General features: G+C 36.5%; 2 protein-coding genes across 6 annotated transcripts; both read left to right on the forward strand.

The window, feature by feature from the left end:
• The first annotated feature begins 6,775 nt into the window (after positions 1-6,775).
• On the forward strand, positions 6,776-12,601 carry LOC147497768 (RUN/FYVE domain protein). Of its 4 annotated transcripts, none has more exons than XM_086560087.1 (14): positions 6,776-6,957; positions 7,023-7,067; positions 7,138-7,236; positions 7,303-7,413; positions 7,584-7,758; positions 7,882-7,938; positions 8,284-8,420; positions 8,535-8,594; positions 8,679-8,756; positions 9,790-9,863; positions 10,284-10,363; positions 11,513-11,589; positions 11,922-12,042; positions 12,244-12,601. In XM_086560087.1, exons 1-13 carry the CDS (start codon positions 6,886-6,888, stop codon positions 12,003-12,005), a joined length of 1,149 nt encoding a protein of 382 aa, XP_086416213.1. In that variant the 5' UTR covers positions 6,776-6,885; the 3' UTR covers positions 12,006-12,042; positions 12,244-12,601. The 4 variants fall into 4 exon arrangements, 3 of the variants coding, with proteins under 3 accessions (XP_086416213.1, XP_086416214.1, XP_086416215.1); XM_086560088.1 differs by having other exon boundaries at positions 10,314-10,363; positions 12,244-12,468; XR_015195232.1 differs by lacking the exon at positions 10,284-10,363 and having other exon boundaries at positions 12,244-12,468.
• Positions 12,602-14,149: 1,548 nt separating this feature from the next.
• Positions 14,150-21,530, forward strand: LOC147497769 (uncharacterized). Of its 2 annotated transcripts, XM_086560090.1 has the most exons (8): positions 14,150-14,490; positions 15,437-15,517; positions 16,406-16,541; positions 16,728-16,890; positions 17,405-17,533; positions 18,187-18,381; positions 21,117-21,239; positions 21,338-21,530. In XM_086560090.1, exons 1-8 carry the CDS (start codon positions 14,340-14,342, stop codon positions 21,443-21,445), a joined length of 1,086 nt encoding a protein of 361 aa, XP_086416216.1. In that variant the 5' UTR covers positions 14,150-14,339; the 3' UTR covers positions 21,446-21,530. The 2 variants fall into 2 exon arrangements, with proteins under 2 accessions (XP_086416216.1, XP_086416217.1); XM_086560091.1 differs by lacking the exons at positions 21,117-21,239; positions 21,338-21,530 and adding an exon at positions 18,631-18,952 and having other exon boundaries at positions 14,158-14,490.
• Positions 21,531-22,727: the final 1,197 nt, after the last annotated feature.

Below are 22,727 nucleotides of genomic sequence, written 5' to 3' on the forward strand. Positions count from 1 at the left end.
AATGCAATCGCACTCCGCGAAACGAGATTAGTTAGGACCACATTTTTTGCCACTTATTTATTTTTATTTCTCATCTTTGCTTGAGGACAAGCAAAATGCTATTTGGGGGTGGTGTGATAAGCACCCAAAAGTGTAGTTTAAACCCCTTAATAGTATTATATTTAGGCCAATTATGTTTATAATAAATAAAATTAGTAATGTTTACGTGCTTTGTGTATTTCAGGTCTTGAAGTTGTTTATGTGCTTAAAGATGTCATTTTGCGTGGAAAATGAGTCAAGATGATTGGTAGAAGAGTTCTATATTTAAAGCCCAAGAATCAAGAAGAAAAAGCCTTTTCAAGCCCAGTCAAAGTCAATTCGGGTAGAAAAAGAACAGAAAAGTCAACAGAACTTCAAATGGGCGTATCTTTGGACTCGTGCCTACTTTATGTCAAAACGACCGGCTCGGAATAAGCTTTCCAACGGACCTGTCCTTGCCCCAATCAAAGCTGTAAAAGTGGACGAAAAAGGCACTGAAATAATTTCTAGCATAATTTGCCCTTTTAGACCTAACCTAATGGACTTTGGGTTCACTTTAGAGGCCCAAAGTCCCCCTTTTTGGCCCGTGCATGAAAATGTAACCCTAACCCTCTCCTATATAAAGAGGGTTAAGGCTAAACTTATTATCTCCTTCCTCCCCTTAGTCTCTAATTAGTTTAGTGTAGTTATAATTTAGTTAAAGGTTAGAATTAAGTTAGCATTGTCGCCTCCATTAAAACCTTATCAAATAAAGTTTTAGTTCATCATATTCAATTCTTGTTTTATTATTTATGTCTTTAATTCACTGTTTTAGATTAATGAATCCAATGAAACAAGGCTAAACCTCCATTAAAGGGGGTTTATGAAGCCATGTGAGGATGATTAGCTATTAATTTACTATTGTTTTGCATAAAGAACTTCATGTTTTTCGTTGTGAGTGTTTAGAGATAGAACTCATAACAGAAAACTAGAGTTTAGAGCCACCATTAAAGAGATTTGTAGTAGAGCTAAACTCTCAAGCTAGTGAAGCCGTGATCCGAGACGACTTGGTGTTCACTAGGGATCAAAGAAGCGATTCGATAACTAACTAATAGTCAATCGAATTGCGTGGTGGATTACCTCTCTCTCTCTCTATATTCTCCTCTCATCACTTTAAATCATTGTTTAGAACATTAAATTTATTGTTTTCATATTTCATATTACTCTCTTATTAGTGAAATAGTTGTTTAGTCTAAATTCGTGTTAAATACGTACAAGCAAGAGTGGTTCGAACACGACTACTTTACTCTTCAACACATGTTTAGAGAGTATAATTATAAATTGATTAGAATGATTTTAGCATGTTAGAACTATTGTTTTCACATCTAATTTATTTCTCTTGTCACTTCCCACAAGGGAATACCTATGGAATAGAAATATAATCCCTTCTGGAATTTGTTAGCGCTGCAATGACCAGGTGGAATCTACTACTCATGCACTCTTTCACTGCAATTTACTTAGACATGTCTGGTATGCTTCTAACCTTTCCATTAGGATAGACCACTGGAATCAAGATGTTGCCCTTACCTCTATTATCACCACCATTATCGCTAGAATACAAAATAAAACTGAGATAATTAAGAGACACTCTAAGTACTCTTGCTTCTATCATGTTCTCAATATGGACCAGTAGAAATGATCTAATTTTTAACAACAAGCACACAGATGCAATTAATATAATCCGTAGAGCTTCAACCTTCATAACTAACAAGAAAGAGGGTTTGAATGCAGCTAGTAATAAACCAATCACTTACCTGAAAGATGTCATAGCTAGTCATAAACCAGACATTATATGTTCGGCTGAACCTCTCATATCTCCGCCTACTAGGACTCCTGAGTTTCTTTGCAGGTTGGGTTTCAATGAGGACTTTGTTCATAATAATATTCCCAATAGAATAGGGAATATATGAGTTTTTTGGAGGAAGGGAATTGTAGTGAATCTCGTTGATCTGTCCCATCAGCAAATTACTATTAAAACTGGTGATCTTCTTATCTCACTAGTTCATGCCAGATCACCTTATGTGCAAAGAAGAGCACTACGGGAAGAATTATCGCAGCTGGGTTTGAATGCAGAAGCTTGGGCAGTGGCAGGGGACTTTAATGTTGTTACTTCGACTGTAGAAAGAAAAAGGGGAAGGCTCCCTTGTCAGATAGTAGTAAATGAGTTTGTTGATTTTATAAATGGGAATGCTCTTATGAATACTACAAGTCTCAGCTTCAAGTTTTCATGGTCAAACAAAAGACACGGAGATAGAAGAATGGTATAGAAAATTGATCGCATTTTAGTTAATCAGAAATGGATAGATGCAACCACAGGATGGAGAAGCAAGATCCTACAACAGAGATTTTCTAACCATTCCCCTATTGTAGGATGGTTCACCACTATTCCTAAGCCCCCACAATATCCCTTTCAGGTTCAAGAAGCACTGGATAAAGCATGAGAGTCTCAAAGAGGTCGTGAAACAAAGCTGGGAAGAATGCCTTGAGGATGTGCCCATCAGAAAAGTTATGAAAAAACTCAAAAGGTTGAAGGCAGCTATTAAAATATGGAGCTAGGAAACTTTCGGGGATTTGAAAAAAAAGAAAAAGAGTGTGACAGATGATCTAGAATGGATAATGAAAGAGCAAGAAGAGGACCCTTTTAATGTTCAGCTACAAGAGATGGAACTGAATAAAAAAGAGGAACTGAATGGTATTTTGGATACAGAAGTGGCACAATGGCAACAGAAAGCTAGAGTTAGTGAGGCCTTTGAAGGTGACAGGAACACAACTTATTTCCATGCACTTCATAAGCTGCAAATGAATAAAGTTTTGATCCTAGAAATTCATAAAAATGATGGAACTATCCTTAAGCAGTAACAAGACATTAAACAACACATTGTCTCAGTTTTTGAAGCCAAGTACAAGCCACAAGCAGTCATACCCAATGTTGGACTGATGGAACTTATACCGAAACTTGTGACTAATTAATGAAGATAATGTAAATATCTCAGTAATACCTACCTTCACAAAGGTCAAACATGCTGTGTTTAACATGGACTCCAATAACTCACCAGGACTGGATGGGTTTCAAGGAACCTTTTATCAAACTTTTTGGGAAATAGTGGGACTGGATGTCAGCAAAGCCATTATCTTTCTTCAAAGACAACAAACTGCCGCAGGGTATGAACTCAAATTTTCTGGTGCTTCTACCAAAGGTAACAAATGGCAAATCTGTAAATCATTATAGACCGGTATGCCTGAGTAATTTTCTATTTAAAATTATTACAAAAATCTTGTCTTTAAGGGTTAAACTAATGGCAACCAAGTTGATTAGCAGTGAACAACTAGGTTTCATCAAAGGCAGGAATAGTTCCACTGGCATCTGTTTAGGGTTTGAAATGATGAATGAGCTTGACCATAAAAGAAGGGGCGGTAACATTGGGTTGAAGTTGGACATAGCGCAAGCATTTAATACTTTAAGCTGGGAGTTCCTTGCTGAGGTTATGTAGAGATTTGGCTTCTCCAAAAAATGGTGTGATTGGATTGAGACTATTCTTAGCAGTACAAAGCTTTCGGTTATGATAAATGGAGGACCATGTGGGTTCTTTGTGGCTGGAAGAGGATTGAGGCAGGGAAACTCTCTGTCTCTGTTCCTTTTCGACTTGGTAGAAGATGTTCTAAGTAGGAGAATTAATCACTGTTTTTAGGTTGGACTCGTGAAGCATATGGTGACCATCGGAGATATTCTTGGACCTACACATCTTCTATTTGCAAACGATCTCTTTCTGTTTGAAAATGGTGACAACCGAGGGCTTAAAAGACTAAAGTGGGCCCTTTCAGCCTACCAACAACCAGCTGGACAATTCTTTAACACAGAGAAAAGCAAGCTTTTTCTGGGGAACATGATAGGTGTTAGGAAAAGGAAAGTAGAGGAGCTTTTTTATATTAAAGAAGGTGAGCTTCCTGAACAATATCTTGGAGTGCCACTCTTTAAAGGTAGAGTTACAAGTAGATGTGTTCAACCACTAGTCGACAAAATCAAAAAGAAAGCTTCTGGGTGGGCAGGCAGAATGTTATCTTTTCAAGGGAGAGTGGTCATGGCACAGGCTATCCTTTCAAGTATACCAATACACAATATGTCGGTGTATAAATAGCCCAAGAAAAGCATCAAGGAAGGAAAAGTTGTCATACGTAACTTTATATGGTCAGGGGATCCCAGTAAGAGATGGATTGTCACTCTTAATTATTGGGAAAGTGTTTGTAAACCCAAGGATGAAGGTGGGCTCGGAATCTGAAGGTTGGAGGAACTGAACAAAGCTCTACTTAACAAGTTAGCATGGTGTTTCTTAAATGAACAAAATGATTGGAGTATCTTCATGAACAGAAAATTCACAAAAAAGGATGGAAGCTTTCTCACATATCACAAGCCCTCATCGGTTTGGCCAGGCCTTAGAGATGCTTTGCATGATCTAAAACTATTTACTGGATGGATCATAGGAAAAGGAGACAAGGTGGACCTATGGAGAGATAATTGGGTAGGGCAATCGGTCATGGAACTTCTCCCTGAGGTCAACTGGTCTGGTTTAAAGGAAAAAGTAGTAGATGTTATAGAAGAAAATAAATGGAAGTTCCCGGAGGCAGTATCCGAAGTGTTCAATCGACTAGGAATTGACTTGTCATCCATCCCACAACCTAGTAGGGAAGAGGATGTTCGAATTTGGAAACCAGAAACTGATGGAACATTCCCGATACAGTTCGCTTTTGAAGCAATTTGACAAAAGAAGAACAAGATCTCCTGGCATCGGAAGCTTTGGGCAGTGCATTTACACCCCAGAATAGCCTGCATTGCGTGGAAGCTCATGCACAAGGCGGTTCTAACAGATGATAGGGTGAAAAAGGTAAGGGTAAATCTCGCATCATGATGCCACTTCTGCCATCAAGAGGAGGAAAATGCACAACATATGTTATGGGATTGCAGCAAGGTCTGAGAAATCTTGGCATGGGCAGCATCCCTGTTTGAATTAACTCTCTTGGATCATAACTTCAAAGCTTTATAGAGAGTTGCAAAAGACAGAAGCACTATTATTCAAGACTTGTGGAACGCTGCCATAGTCCACATTATGGTGCAGGTATGGAAAACTTGGAACAAAGAACACTTTGAGGACATTCATATTCACTTGAGTAACATTAAGAGAGAAGTTCTTAAAGGGATCAAGGTATCGGGCTAGCTGTCACAAGGAAAAAAACACAATGTCATGAAAGAATTTCGCATTCTTGATAGGCTTGATGTACAGGTGAAAAGTTCCCCAACGCAGTTGATCCAAGAAGTGCACTAGGTCGCTCCAGTGGGCAATGTCATCAAATGTAACACCGATAGATCAGCACAAGGAGTTCCCAGTAATGGCGGGGCTGGTATAGTATGTCGGAATAAGGATTTAGCAGTGGTTGGGGTTCTTGCTGTGAGTCTTGGTCAGGTAGATAGTTATCATGCCGAATGCACAACCATAGTTATGGCAGCCGAGAAAGCGGTGGAGATGAATTGGGGTTGCATTTTAATTGAAGCCGATTCAGAAGCTACTGTAAAGGCCTTCAATGGCGATGCAATTCCATGGATGTTTAGAGCGAGATGGAAGCGAGCAATTGCATTTTGACAACATTGGAAGCTATCCTATGATTGGAGAGACGACAACTTTAGTGCGGATGCAGCAGTTAGGAAGGGATCCATCTTATTGCCCGACACTTCAGTATGGAGCACTAGTAGACCAGACTTTGTTACTAAGATAGAAAGTCCCTTTAGGACCTACTATCGATTTAGATGAAAAAGAATGTAACTTGTATTATCTTTGACAATTCCTTTTATTAATAAATTTTCTTACTTGCGTGCAAAAAAAAACAAGAAAGAATCTTATGCTAAAAGCAATCACATAGATAGTTGGCCCGAGATAGAAAATGACTGCCACTACCTCACTACAGATGCCTCTTGGAATAGTAACACTAACCAGGCAGGCCTCGGTTTTTCTATATGGAATAATTTTGAATATTGTATTAGTGCAGGACATGACAGAACCAGTGCCGCTGACCCAGAAGTGGCAGAGGCACAAGCCATCCAAGAAGGAGTAGACTTGTGTCGACGTTTGCAGCTCCAACGTGTCACTATTTTGCTGGAGTGCAAATACCTAGCTGAAGTCCTCAACCAAAAAGGAACAAATTTATCTTGGGGAGCTAGATCATCAGTCGCATATGATATTTATTATAGTATCTCTTTGTTTGATCATTGTAATTTCTTTTACATTTGCAAAGACTCAAACATTATTGCTCGTGTACTCGTGGCTCGTGGCTAGGGGAGAAGCCCCTCTGCATTTTACTTTGAACCTTGCTACGACAAGATTGCTGATTACTTTATGTATGGATGTAAGGAATGTAGGAAGTTTTTTCTAATTTTGGAAGTGTATTTCTTTTATCTATAAAAAAATAAAAATAAAAAAATAAAATAATAATAAAAAATAAAAAATTATGCTATAGAGAGTTGATAAAACCTACACGCGGTTTTTTTGGGGGGTCAGACGTCCATTTTCTTGTAAGCTGTCACGTGTCAATTTTTTTTGTTCTAACAAATCATAAATTTTTGAGACGTGGGCGAGTTAGCATTTGATCCGGTTCGTTTTTTTTTTTTGGCTCCACCAGACTAAAAAAAGAAGAACCGTAAAAGAGAGAGATAGAGACTGTAAATTTGTAAAAGGAGAGAGAGAAGAGACGTGGAAGTGTAGAAGAGAAACCACGTGAGAGAGAGTGCCCAAGGCTAGTATATATAAAAGGAAGGCGGGAATTGTTTGCAAAAAGAAAAAAATGGAGTTGCTTAAACTCTCCAAGTTGAAGCTTCAACTCGAAGCTTTAATCTCACAGCTTCGTCACCTCAAAGTACTCTCTCTCTCTCTTTCTCATTCTCTCTCTTTTTCTCATTCATTTTGGTTCTTGATTTGCAGGAGAGAGAAAGATTGGAAAGTGAACAAGTTCATTTCTTCAACCAGGTTTTTGCTTTTTCTTCTTATTTAATTTTTATTTTCTTAATGCAGCTTGAAAATATTTGTTTGATTTCAGAAACAAAAGCAAACAGAAGAAGAATTTGGGAGAAAATTACATGAATTGCAAGTGGAACTATCTTCTTCTCACGATTCCCAATGCAAGCTAGAAACCAAGGTTAATTGGCCCATTTCGTTTATATAATTATAAAAATTTACTAATCATTTATTATTTACTTTGCAGGTGAAGTACCTTGAGAATGACAATTTTTTGCTTGAAAACAAGCAAAAGGAATTGAAGGGAACCATAGATAGCTTACTTCAATCCAGGGAAACTTTTATCAGTCTTTATCAGGTTTGCCCTAGCTTCTAAAGTTTTAGTTCAATAGTGGTGTTATCTTTAACAAAAGTATTTTGCTGCTCATATATGCATTTAAATAATTTTCTAGAAGAATGTAATACTCTTTCACTTCATCTCTGACACTGAATATAATAATATCAATCATCAATCTCATTATGTTGCAGGATTCTACCAGTGATATAAAACGCTCAATTCAACAAAGAGACAGAAAGCTTGCGTTTCTTTCAGAAAAGATAAAAGCCCATTTCGTTTTATTTGACTCAATAGAAAAAGAAGCTATCTCTGTGAAGCAAGTTGTGGACAATGTGCAACAGATTGTGAGTGAAAAAGAGGGTGTAGGCATGTAATCTCTAAACTATTATTACTATGTTCCATTCTATCTGACCAAGAAGATGAGACTCGTCTGTGTTGTTAGATTAACTAATGTACATTTTTTTTTATTCTTATTTCTGCTATCTTCAGTGGCTGGGTTAACGAAGAAAATGGATCAGATATCTGCATTTGAAAAAGATTTTCTTGGTAAGTCCGGTTCCAAATATATTATGTGTCACAGGAAATTTGATAGATATACTTTACGTTGCTTGTATAGTTACTTTTTATTTTATTTTTTTTTTTTTTTTATTTTTTTTATTTTATTTTATTTTTATGCTGGGTAGTTCTTGTTTATGCCCCATGGACTTTGTCATGACTCATGACCTGTTTTTTCTCCATGTCAGTGATTGATATTGCAAATATGTGTTTCTAGTTTAGTAATATTTATAACTAACAGAAATCTGTTAGTTTACATCTCATACTGAGCCAAAACATCAATCATGCATGCAACTTATATTTTCACCAGATATCACCAATATTCTGTGCATGCAGAAAAGATCCATTTCCTGGAGAATAAGGTGAGATATACCCAGGAGGAAATTCGAAGAAAGGATGCATTTATTTCAGAATTACAATTAAAACTTGAGGCCGAGAAAATCAGTAATGACTGCCGTCCAAAGATAGAGTTGATATCCTTGCCAATCTGGAATATAATTTAAGTAAGCTGTAAAATTTAACCAGAACAATCAAGTTACTGGATGTTTCATACTTTCATGAAAGATGTTTTTCTTCACTTCTATTACCTTCAGAAATCTTTATCATTGAAGGAAGAGGTTATACAGAATGTCACTGCAGAGAAAAAGGTGTGCCCCAAAATTCTGATTTCAGTTTACCATTTACTTTGTGATGATCACAAGTTAAAAGTATCTTGAATGTTTAATGGCCAGGCATTGCATTGTGAAGTGCGAGGATTGGAGATTGCTTTACGAAAGATCCAAGATGCTGTAATGAGTATGGATGCAGAGGTCTGTGGAAGTCATTATTTTTAAATCTCAACCTAATACTCAAAATCATCATGACCGATTAGTGCTTGCTAATAGTCAAAATCATGAGATTTTTATTATTTTTATTATTTTTTTCACTTCTTACTTTTCCTAGATATGGCTAAACATAATGTTAAAAGTCAATGAGGGCTGAAGGGAAAGCTTGGATGTGCTTAGACTTCACTGTAATGACAGCCCACTTAACTTACTTTGGTAAATAAGGTAAATTGAGAATTGGACGATCTGTGAGGGGACCACTTCTTTGTGGGATAGAACACAACATATGATGTGATTTTGCAGCAAAGTATACATAGTTAGGTTGCGAGGCAGAGTAAGCACTCTCTGTATGGACTTCTAGTGAATGCTTGCTTGTCATCTCTACTAGAGTGCTTGCCTCAGATGCTTAGTCGTCTGTTTAGTTTTAGATGATCTTTTTGACCTATCGGTTGGTGGCTAACCTCCTTCCACGTGCAATGTGTTTACACAGAAAATTTTGTAAAGATTTTACAATGAAAATATCCTTCCTTTATGTGATTTCTTGTGTGATGATATTTAATACAAAACCTGCTTCACCATATATAAGGGTTTCATTTTGTGTACTGGGCTTTATAGCATTATTAATTGTTTATTTCTCAGAACAATGCATTTCCAAAAAGGTATATAGATATAAATACGTTCATGATGAATTGTAATGGTGAACTTAGCATGAATATAAATACTTTTAAATATCTGAATCTCGCATTTAGGTTCATTATTTTCTTCTCTTCTCATAGAAAGACATACTTCATGTATAGTTAAGTATCAAGTCAATCATAAAGATAGAAGCACGCAAATCAGCAGTGGCATACCGCCATGCTAGTTGTTTCATTCTGGGGTGTTCTATACTGTTACAAATCATTTTATTGATTTATCCAGATTTCTAGCTTTTGTTCCTGTTTATATTCTTGTTGCATTATGTCATTTGGTGTTAACTGTATCCGACCCTTCAAGTAATCCATGTCAATAACTGATCCAGGACCGGAAAATAATTACCTCAGTACTTGAAGACCAGGAAAAGCGTGCACAGATGAGTGAAAAGGAAAACAGAAGGTAAGTGAGTGTCTTATTTTTCAGCATTCTTATTGATGAAGCAAAATACGTGGTTTAAATCAATGTAGAGTTTCACTGTGGCAAAAACATAGATCTAAAGTCTCAAAGGTGGGTGATTAAGATGATGGATTGATGCAGCAGAGTACAACATTAGATAATACTGCAGTATTCATGGTTGACACACACCCAGTAGATGCTCTGGGTCACCCCATTTTTGAATCTTTCCTATTAAAGCTGATGAGTACCAGCTCCCCATGCATCACTGATTTGCTGGTGCTCCTTGGTCTTCATGACACCCTTTTACTGGGCACTTTCCCACTGGAACTTCTCTACTCCTTTTATGTGTCACTATATAACTCCAGAGTGAAACCCCCTTAGTGTTTATTATTGTTCATTCACTGTCGTAGTTTTTTGGTGAAGGAGATCAGATGATATGCATCTTACGTGCAGGGATGAGTCTATACATAATGATACTGATCATGGAGCAGCAGAAAATAAAGGTTTTGATCCGCCTTTGGATATATATTGCTATCACTGCATGGATGAATTAATTTGATATAAGCCTGCATGTTCAAAATACAGATATGTCAATATATGCATTTTCTTGAGAATACTCAGAAATGATTTCATTATTTTCAATTTCCGCCAGAGTTTACGTCAATTGTGAAGAGGTGTTTAAAACTTCTATAGTTTCCACGAAGGTTCAGAATTTTGATGCATTAGACCATGCATTAGGTGGAAATAACTATAGTCTTCAATGGGTTTATAAATTGTATCATTTTCCTCATCCGTGTGATAATTTGTTGAAATAGCACTCTACATTTCTGTGTGATAATTGAAAATTGCAGAGTTATCTATTTGGAAGATGGAATGCAATGAGTAATGGGAAGTTAGGCCATACTTTGTTGAAGTTTACAAAAGAACACAAATAACATTGGGACTGTAAAGTGAGTTTGGTTCAAATTACTAATAGAGGTGATCAACACCAGAGACAGAAGGACAGTGTTCGGGGTACCTAACAGAATCTTATTCATTCAGAAATGAACAAATCGTACTTTGGTATAGAGTTTGAAAAGTTGTGCTTAAAGAGTATATCACATAAAGCCCATGAAGCTATCTTAGTTTGGTTGTTATTATGATTACTACTGTTTTTCTTGTCTTTCTTTTGTGTCTTGGTGTGCGTGTGTTGTTTGATGATCATGAAATGGATTTTTTGGGATCTTTTAATAACTTCTAAAGGAAAGAGAATGCCTGTGTTCTACATATTTTTTCCGCTCAAATGGGATTAAAAGATAATCATGTTTCAGTCATCTTTCCAAAACTGACGTGAAAGTAGGTTGATGATTTAGAACGAAATGTGGGTTTTACAGTGAAACAAGAATTGCCGTTAATAATTTGGCAGTTCCTTCTTCCTCCTTTACCGAGTTGACTCCATTCCTTTAACATAGGTTATGTGTTTGGGTCCTCATCTCTTGGTTTGCCTATTTTATTACATTGTTGTTGTTGATGCTTATACTGAACAGGTTGGTGCTGAATCTTATTTTTTGTCAGTTTGTCTTCTTGAAACTAATATAGAAAGGCTTAATATTCTTTGGACAAAACATGATAACTATACTATTTTGTATTTTCTTATACTGTAAAAACTGCAGGTTTGTCTCCTTGTCAAGACAATTCAGCAAAAGACCCCAGCAATGAACAGCACTATACTGATTCTTGCATATCAGAGGCAAGTAAATTCTTGCCTTCCTTTCTTGACTATCTGGTCCAAGTTCAAAAATTGGAAGCCTGATATGAACTTTTTAATATTACGAAGATCTCTAATGAACAAAAAGTACAATTGTGTCAGCTTTACTGCTTTACTCTTTAGTTTGGGCAGAGACCAAATGACATTCCTGTTTCTCATACAATTCCTGATTAGTATATCATTCAGAACTCCTCAGTACTGATGTTGCTCTATGAGGATTTTATAGAGTTCCAAATGAATATCTTTAAGAGTACTACTAGGCTCAATCTCAAGCATCAAAACATGGCTCAGTCAAATTTCTCTGCCTCATACAGGGTAACAGCACTCTATTGGTTCAGCACCAATTAGATTCCGAAAGCTCAACAACAGACGCAGGGCCTTCCAGCGATCTAGCTTAGCTCATGTACAGCAGACACAGAGGCCTCAAACATCCAGGTTAGCTTATGTTCATTTAAAGAGTTTCCTTTCGATCACACATCTTTATCAAATAGCTGATTTTTTCATCTTTTCAAGCAGCACAATTATGATTGTGTGGAAACTCAGCATGTCTAAATCCAGTTGTGCGATGAAAGTTGCCTCCAACCTCCTTTATCGACCTTATTATTTTGACATTTCGCTTGAATAACACTTTTGCAGACTTCATATCTGGTCACTCTATCTGTCATCTTGGGATTCCTGGCTTTGCACGACTTGGATCTTCAACTTTAATCTTGAAAGATTGTATGCATGTCCACATGTTACCATATGTATGAGAAAGGTAATAATTCTTTTTTGTTCTAACCACAATCAAACGTGAAAGAGCTTGACTAGCGATTAAAAGATGTAGCAATGGCCTTTGCTGTTCCTCTCATTTCTTCAGAAGTTGCGACTGGCATCTCTTGCGTAACTTTCATGTGCAGAGAATTTCAAGAAGAAATCTCGCTGACTTGATGTTTCTGTATTAGTTAGTCACGAGTCATGACCAGTAAGTAACGCATAATTGTTTTGAGCGATACAGAGCAGAACTAATAAGGCCCCATTTAGCATTGCTTAATTTAAAACAAAGCAGATTTAAAAAAAAAAAACAGTTTAGAACAAATGCTTTTAAATGTACTTTTGTCTGTTTGGATGCATTAGTTAAAAAACTTTTATTCTAAAATTTTAAAAAGTGGATAGAAAAAGCATCAAAATGGTGCTTAGAGTTATCTACTATTTAATTGCATTCCGACTTTTTTTATCAGCCTTTTGTTAGTTTGTAAATTGCCAAACGACATTGCGCATTTGATAAAATAGGTGCTTTTAAAACACCACAAAGCTGCTTTTAACTTTTAAGCAATGCAGCATATACTGTAATTCTGTAATAATACTTCTTGGGGTTCTCAAATCACTTCTGGATTATGGATTGACTGAAAGCCCAGGCCCAACCCACGATGGGCTTAATCCGAGCTTTCGGCGTGTGAACTTTGTATCCTGATTCCTGAATTTCCGATCCCAGTAAGCTGAAAACAGCAGTAAACGTGCTCAAAGCCAGACCCAAGTGCAACTGGGCCCCAAAATTGGCAAAAGATTGTGTTTAACTGTTTAACGTCTCAGGCGCAGCCATTGACTCGATTCGTTGTACCCAAGTTCGTAAGCCAGTCTTTCCGTTGTGTAAAACAAAAAAGGGGTTGTTAGAGCAATTTCAATCCATCAGTGTCGCACTACTAGTAGTTAGAGACTCAGAGTTACATTGTTTTCAGCCCAATATAAGATATGTCGTGGAACAGTGCTACACTGGCTGACTTGAATCTTAAAATAGATAGATAGATGCCCGACTAAAGGAGTGCCTTATATTACTCTATTAGCAGACCATTTGAATAGTTTAATGGGTTGCTCATCAGCATTTAGACTTAAAAGGCAAAAACAACGGAGAATTTCTTGTTAAAAGCAGCATTTTTCACTCTCCCAAAATTGTGCACAATGCTTTTATTTTGAGGGACTACTTTAAAACAAGGACCAAAATATCACCGATAAATCCGATCTATTGCTGATATATATCGTTTTTTGGGTACACTGACATTGATATTTCTGATATATATCCACCGAATATTGAATCTTTTTTTTTCGATATATATCAAAATTTTCGATATAAAACTTTATATCGCCAATATAATTGATATATATGATATTTTTGATATATATCGTTTGATTTTTTGACTATTTTTTAATATAAATATAATATTTTTGATATATTTCTGATATTTCTGATATTATATTTCTAATATATCTGATATTTTTGATATTTTAAATAGTTTGGACTGGTCACAAAAAAAATAGATATATTCTATATATATTTTTGGGTACACTGATATATTCACCGTTATCGATATTTTGGTATTTTAAAAGACTAGTATCAAAATTGTTGACAGCGTATACGAACATAGAACCTGAGTCCTGACACGTTTGTTCTCTTAACGAATTTCATTCCACTTTCTAGTCGTTACCACCACCAAATTTCTCCACGTGGCAAATTCCTAGTATCAAGAGAAGATTCCATATATAAGTTAGAAACATGCAATTTTATACCGACTTGCCAACCTCTCTACTGAGAGGTGAGGTTGATTGTTGACCAATCAAGAAGAAGAATAATAAAACAAAAACTCTTACTTCACATCATGGTTCAAGTTGCAGCTGCTTTAGTTTGAATAATAACAAGTGGTTTTTGTTTTGAGAAATATGAATGCATGGTTTTGATCCAAGGTGGATAGAAGGTGATGGGAACTTGTGTTTCAAGTCACAAAAAGTGTTGTACTGCTTGTTTTAGAGTTTCAGAGGAATCTAATAAAAGCACAAGAAGCATTAAGTGGTTTTCATCCAAAAAATCAATTGATAGAATAAAGTCTGGCAATCTGGATCACATTCAAGGTCATATTTACTGTTTCATTATATTTTTTTTGTTCGCAAATCTGAATTTTAAGAAAAATTTATTATTTTGCAGAAAATTCTGAGGTCGGATTGCTGGGCTTGAGTGTTTAGTTGCCTGCATTTTCTAAAGCAGTAAAATTGTTCTTTGAGAATAAAGATTTAATTTTTTTAGCTGCTTGCATTCCTATGGAGTACTAAATCTGTAGACGTGCTAATAATTGTGAATGTCTTTTTAATTGGGTTGCTACTGTATCTATGTCTGCTTATTAAGTGTAAAACAAATTTGACAGTTAGGTTTCAGCATACTGACTTTTGGTTTTTCAAAATACCTGTTTGTTCATACAAACTGGTATTTATGACTCTTTTTGTTTTGCCTTGCTTGTTTGTTTGTTTGTTTGTTTGCTATTATTTCCCCAAGTTAAATTTTGATAGAGATCTAGGGTAATGGAATTCTATGTATAGTTTGCTGCATTGTGCTTCTTTCAAGTAGAATGCAGATTCAGTTTGACATTATAGGTACATACTTAACTATTGTAACATTAGTGCCAAACATCTGATATGCTTTATCTGTGTCACTGTGTCAAAGAATATGGAGGCTTATAGCATGAACATACACAATTATCATGCGAATGCGCCATCACAGTCTTTGATTCCATGTAAGTTCAATTTAGCTTCGGAGGAGGGGTTTGGGTTGCCTACTAAAGTTATAATCTAAGCTATAATCCTATGTTGTTGTAATTACCATGTAACTTGAAACATTTGTTTGGTCTGGCTTTCGAAAATCCTAAAGGTTTTGGTGCAAATACACTTCAGTACAATTTGGACGATAAGCTAAAGATCTTGTGTTGGAACTGAATGCATAGACGTAGGAAACTCTGGCAGTATGGTATAATTGTCTTATATTAGCTCTCCAAATGGATTTACTCATACTGTGGTATACCTGCAGGAGGTAATGAGGAAAAATGGTTTGATTCTACCGCAAGATTTGATTCTGATTCTGAGGAGGAGTTTCATAGCGTCCGGAATGGTATGTGGCACTATTTCGTTAAATATACTCTGTTTTATGCCTCCGCAATCATAAATCATGCTATTTGGGAGTTGCTGATATCCTTCAACTACAGATTATTTGTCTCCACATTTCTTTGATGGTGCATCTATATACGATATCCCTTCAGTAAGAGATGCTAACCCTGAAAAATACGTTGACAACATTCCGTGCATCGGTTTAAATGATGAACAAAAAGAAAAGGGGGTCCTAAACAGGAAACGAAACACTAACATCATAAAGAGTTTGCTAAAGGATCTTTAATCTAATTGGTGCTAACACCCAAAAGCAACTTTTTGGACTTATAAATGATGCTAATGCTTCTGCCTACCTTGATCAAATCCATAGCGGTTCCACTGATGATTGTACTGATACTCTGATAGGGAGGGAGACTGAGTACCGGATCACAGTGGATTCGTACAAATAGTAGAGTATCGTATCTACCTTCCTCTCTTTCTTCAACTGATAAGAGGCATTCTTGTCCGCCAGACACAAGCAAGATAAAGGCCTTCTACTTTTTTTAAATGGAGGGAAGGACATTCTAAACCTACACAATGTCATTATCACCAATGTTGTATAATCTGTTGATTTTCATTCAAGCATCTGACATAATGGTGTGGTTAACATGTATTTTTCATTTACTTGAGACTTTTATCTGCAATTCTTCTTGAGAATTTGTAGTTAAAACACAATACATTTTTAGTTAAGATTAGAACACAAAATAAATCAATATATATTAACATCCAATTACCTAGGAGTCAAATGTATGTAGCTCGTATGCCTGTTGCCAAAGCTAGGACTAGAAGAAGATAGATTCTTGATTGATACTAAAAGTCTTCAACTCATTCGTCTCACTTTCTGTTCCTACAGTTTCTTCAAGAACTCTTCTACAAAGGCCATTAGCAGGTTCCCAGTTTCCATTCAGTCCAATAGAGAAGAAAGTTTTTGGTTCTTGGTCACATATTGAGCCAGGGTCTTTCAGAGTACGTGCCAAAAATTATTTAAGGTAAAGGGGATAATCCTGTTACTCTAATTCTCAATAATTGTCGATAAGCGTACTAATCTGATGCATTTCTTTGAACTATCTAACCAAGGACCAGTATCTCTAGTTAAAAGTTATATGTTCTATTATCTCTTCTCACCTTATATGGAGGCCACTGATGTTAACATTGGTACTTTCTTTGTATCCCAGGGATAAAAAGAAAGCCCTTTCTTCAAACTATGCGGCATATCATCCGTTCGGTGTTGATGTCTTCTTATCCCAGCGAAAAGTTGATCATATTGCCCGGTTCGTGCAACTTCCTCTTGTTAAACTACAAGGAGAGTTCCCACCTATTCTTGTTGTAAATGTTCAGGTACCTTTTTTATTACTTTGATGATCCTTGTTGATCTTTGTTCTGTACTTTGAATGCATTATGTTGATCTTTGATAATCATATTTTAGATATCAATATGCTGAGTGAATTCTGTTGGTGCTTTTAAGGGTGTGGAGGATGTACTAGAGGGAAGGAAAAGAAAGAAAAGGAAGTAGGCGATTTGTTTTTATTGTGTCCATTATCCATGGGCTGAAGTTTTGTCTTATATGCTGGAAAGTCTTACATGTGCTAGAACAATTCTTTTCAAATTTTATTTATACAATGCTCCAATCAAATTACTTGTTGTATTTGCCGAGCACCTTACTTTTTTTCATCCTTGTTTGGTTTTCTTTCAAATTCTCTTTTATACACCTTGGTTAATAAATTGCTGCGTTTTGACAAGTGTTCAACTGTAATCTCCAAGTAGGAATTCTTTCACCTTTCTGCTCTGTTGTCGATTTTCTCTTCGGTTGTATTCTGCTTTCCGCGTTCTAAAAATGTTTTCTGTTTTGCAGATCCCATTATATTCACCAACCATCTTTCAAAGTGAAAATGATGGAGAAGGAATGAGCGTTGTACTGTATTTTAAACTATCTGAAAATTATTCTAAAGAAATTGCATCTCATTTCCTGGAAAATTTTAGAGTAAGTGTCCCCTTTGGGCATACCTTTATACATGTATAAGTTGTTTCCTTCATTTTATTACTTACACACGGGAAATAATCTTATATTACGGCTATGTTTAATTCATGCACACCAATTCTTGGAAAAGTTAGAAATGATTGAGTCACTTTGCAGGAGAGAGACCATTTTTAGGAGTGACACAGAGAAATGTTCTCACGATCTCACCATCTTTGTTGAAGGGTGCTTTAAGGAAAGCAAATTCTTTCTAAATGCATGAGAAAAAATTCTTTCCTTTAGAACCCCTCCTAAAGACAGGCGAACAACCTCAAATCTCTCTACGTCTAAAATGGTGGCAGTTGTGTTTCTCTGAGTCTCCAGGAATCTGGATCCCGGGAGGCAAAGGTAGCACAGTTTCCTAATCGTCACATCTGAAAAGTGCATGTTAGAAGCGGCAGGAGGTGTTAACTTTATTTTAATAGATTCTCAAGTGAGGCATATTTTTTTAATACTTTTTAGTTTTAATCTTTAGCAAACTTTTCATTTCTGGTGCATCTCATTATCTTATATGGTATTTTAATTGTTTTTCTTTTTCGCACTTAAGTTGGTTCTTTTCATCTCGACCTCTGTTTTTTCTACCCCTTATACTAATGTTTGCTAGTTTTGCTTTTGTATAGAGGGTAATCAACAATGAAGTAGAAAATCTAAAAGGTTTTGCCATAGATGCAATCATTCCGATCCGTGAAAGGCTAAAGATTTTGGGACGTGTGGCAAATGTGGATGATCTTCAATTAAATGCTGCTGAGAGGAAGCTAATGCATGCGTACAATGAAAAACCTATTCTTTCACGTCCGCAACATGAGTTTTACTTGGTAAGTATACCACCCAATCCTACAGTTTACTATGAATTACAATATCGTAGTCATTAATCATGTTTCTTTACATTGTTGAAAGTCAATTTCTTTGTTTATTCAAGTGATATTGGTCCATTCACTGACACTCCCCTTTAATAAACAATTAAAAAGCTGTACTGTATCAAGGATTTTTTTTATCTTCTGGCGGTTTCTGTTAAGAAAATATTACAGTTCCATGTTGAGGGCTGATATTGATGTTTCTTCTAGACGGAAAAAGCGCAAATGAAGAAATCATGATCTGTCCTAGGCTGTTGCATCAAGGAAGATAAGCTTCCAAATCCCATCACCCCCGCCCCTCTTTATTTTTATACATGTTAAGTGAGAGACCTTTGCAAGTTTCTGACAACTAGGATATTTTTGACCAACTTTGAAAAAGAAGTTGATAGGAATGCAGGTTCAAGTCTGTTAGCCCCTTCAATCTTGGGTATGAAAACCAGAAAGTTTAGCACTGCATGTATGAGATTTTTGCTAGCAGCTCTAATAATGCTGGCATCCTCTCAAATCCTCCGTAATATATTTTCGTTCTCTCTGTTTTCCTTTTTTTGGAATCATCTAGAGTTATGCAGACAATCCAACGACCCTTCCTTGAATATTAACAGTATTATTATGCTCTTATTAAGTTAGGTTTATTTTGATCAGATAATCCAACTTTACAAAGATTTTTTTTTTCTAATTAGGAAGGTTCCGATAGTGTAAGAATGTTGTAATATGCTGGTGAGAAATTCGGTTTAATCTTTATTTATCCCAAATATCTAATGGAAACGTCAAATACTGCTAGTTTAATCTGTACAACTTATTCATCCAAACCATTGTGTTTTTCATTGATAATGGAGTGGACTTCTTTTTAACAAGGGTTTATTCGTGAAAACCCCCCATTTTATGACATGTTTTTGTGTTTACCCCCCATATTTTAAATCATCACAAAAGTCCCCCCACTCTGTCCTGGCCCCGTTCAGAAATCATCCATATTTGCTCTATTGCCTAAAATACCCTTGGGGGTAAACACAAATGTATGTCACCAAACTTGAGTTTCTCAAATCAAACCGAACGACCTGTTGATGTTTGACATGGTTGCTCCCGATTGCTCCCGATCCTGAATTTTTGGGTGCTGCTGGTTTTTGGGTTTCCCAATTAACCCTTTATGGTTTTTGGGTATTGAATTCGATGGAAAACACTAATTGGTATGCGCCGCTTTAGTATCCTCTTCTCGCCATTAGTAGTATCTACATCCACAGCCCAGTTCTTCAAGATCAGTTTCACCACTTATATCATTGTCCAGAAATTCGATAGTTGTTGGTACTGATTCATAGGCATCCGAATCGATTCATAGTAATGATCCCTGGAAGTAATTTCCCAATTATTATAATTCTAAGTATGAATCCAATGGCTACCAAAGCTTCATCACGTAAGAGAGAGCTTCATCGACTCCACAATTGAGATTGGACTAACTTACAGATTTGATGGACTGGATCTCGATTGGTAGTTCCCCCAAAGCACTCAAGAGATGTCAGACCTCGGTGTCCTTCTGGAGGAGTGGCAGCTCGCGCTCATAAAAGAAGCCCGCACCACCAACCGGAAGCTGCTCCTGTTGACCGGAGCAATCTACTTTGCTGTGGACTTCTTCCTCACCAACAAGAGCAAGTCTCCTGTGGCTTCCATAATAAAAAAAACTTGGACTGGGTCAACGTGATGTGTTTTGAAAACCATGGGATGAGCTGGGACACGTCAGCCACTGGGACGCATGCTTGGCTAAGAATTCGAACTGCTCTAGTTGAGACTGCTGCTAGCTTTCCAGCTATTGGATCACTAAAAGCTAATAATAGGGATAAAAACCTCACTGTCCTTACTGGTGGTTAAACTACATTTGATGGTTTGAGTGTTAGTAACCTTGTTTCCATGTTGATCAGTGACATGAAAAACTGCTGAAAAGAAGAATTAACATCACTAGAGTGGTTTAACGGGCGGTGAATTAGAGTTTTTAATTAATTAAAGTTATTGGGTTTTTCACCCTAACCAATTTCGAATGATTTTTGGGCCGATTGGTGGTGGCGGTCGGTGGGTTAGTGCTTAGGGTTTGCTGGTTCAGTGGTTGAGAAAGAAGATAACGGCGAGGGTGATCCTATACACCCGGTCGTTGTTTAGTTTAGTTAGTTGGGCTTGGCAAAGGGGTACTTTAGGCAATAGAGTAAATATGGATGATTTCTGAATGGGGCCAGGACGGAGTGGGGGGACTTTTGTGATGATTCAAAATATGGGGGGTAAACACAAAAGCATATCATAAAGTGGGGGGTTTTCATGAATAAACCCTTTTAACAAAACCTACAAGTTGTAGTTAAGAACAGAACTTCCTTAGTTTCCATTGAAACTATCACCCTTTTGCCCTAGATGTCATCCCATCCTCAGGAGGCAATTATTTAATACTTGTAACTGAAATGTACTCTCTGAATCCACTTCTAACTGTACCAGTGAAAATTAGAAAGAGAAGAAGAAATAAATTGCAGTTTTAGCTACAAATAAGAATTTAGTTATGAATCACACCTTCATTTATCAGTGTAGGATATTCTTGATTGTCTAATTTGCTCAATGTTCGAACTCTGTTCAATATGTCAGTTAGAGAGACAACCAAACTTAAGCCTTGTAGTGGTAGCTTCAGTTACCAGGTCTCTCCTGCTGTTAATATGTATTTTGTACAGGGCGAAGATTATTTTGAGATTGATTTGGACATGCACAGATTCAATTACATATCTAGAAAAGGCTTTGATGCATTTCAAGATAGACTGAAGCATTGCATTTTGGATCTTGGTCTCACAATTCAGGTATATATGTGGAGTCGGTGATGATAATTGTTAAGGGTAAAGAGTTTGTTTTTTCCGAAGTTATTACTCCTATTATCTTACACTGTATGGCTAAACAGGGGAATAAGGCTGAAGAACTGCCAGAGCAGATCTTATGTTGCATACGACTAAATGGGATTGACCACACAAAGTACCACCAACTGGAGTCGAATCTAGTGTCTTTGTAACTTGATCAATCTTTTAATGTAAACAGTTACTAAATAAATAGCTATTAAGCTGTTTTCTATAAAGCCTTTTATGCTGTTATATTTTTTTTTGCTTGTCTTTCAATTTTGTTGTTTTTTTGGTTGTCTTATTTACCACACACTGCACAGCGCAGAAACATATAAATTCATTTTGTATGGATAATCCGACATTTAGCGCTTCCACTAGTAGTATAAACAGAATTCATTCGCGTGCTGTTACCAGTAAGACAGTAAATTCGGGTGGCAGCTCTGAGTCTCTGATAGTTTTTCCTACAGTCTGTAGTATTTAGAGGTAAAAAGGGTCTATAGTTCATTTTTTCCCCCGTTCTCCCAGGCCAATGAAAGGCTATTCTAATACATTATGGAACTACAACTTGCAAAAGAGCAAGCAACCTGTTAAGTCTAAGTCCACTTATCGCTCGAATAGAACATGTTTTCAAACTTGTAATATAAGCATTACATATTTTTAAGATTGAAGGGAAACTAAGAATGGCAGTCTTGAATCTTGATCTAGAATTACGGATGGATTTACCAAGTGCGCAGAACTTGCGAACAGAATGTTAAAACTGAAAATGGTCGAGATACAACATCTAAATTTAATCACGTACACTGCTGTGGATCATGAGAGTTCTGATAATGCTATCTAGCTCAAAACGTACTAAAAAACATATACAAAAAATAGGGAGATAGAAAATTATCTACAAGAGAATGTACTGTTGCATTCAGGTTAACTGCTTGTGGATCCCATGCATTTTCCAAAAACGGCCGATAGAACACATCTTTGTCTCCTCTGTAAAGCTTTAGAAGGGGAGGATTCGGAAGAATGTGGAGCAAGAGCTGTCTTTTTTGCCTTGGAAATCTCTGATTGATATCTTTTCCCACTCGTAATTGGTGCACTATGATGAACAGGATGTCGCGGATCATCCCAAATGTTACCTGAAGAGCCTTGCCTCCGAAATGAAACAGAAGATCGTTGCAACGACGCCATCCACCAATTTCTCTCTTTTAAGAGCTCTTAGGTTTCTTGGTTTTCTTAGTGATTTTAATTTCTTATAGTTTTAGATAAGTGTGTATGGTGATTTATGTAGGACATGTGGCATTAATACATCTTGCAGTTGCGAGAGCCATCCCATTTTTTTTTTTCTATTTTTATCTTTTTCTAGGACGGTTAAGGAAACCTCAAGCCAAAGCTAAAAGAGGAAGTTTGATGCAATTGTGTTTTTTTTTGTTTACTCATATCTTTGGCATTTTCTGTGAGAATTTG

Source organism: Coptis chinensis, chromosome 5 (genome assembly GCF_015680905.1).
Source record: "Coptis chinensis isolate HL-2020 chromosome 5, ASM1568090v1, whole genome shotgun sequence".
NCBI lineage: Eukaryota > Viridiplantae > Streptophyta > Magnoliopsida > Ranunculales > Ranunculaceae > Coptis > Coptis chinensis.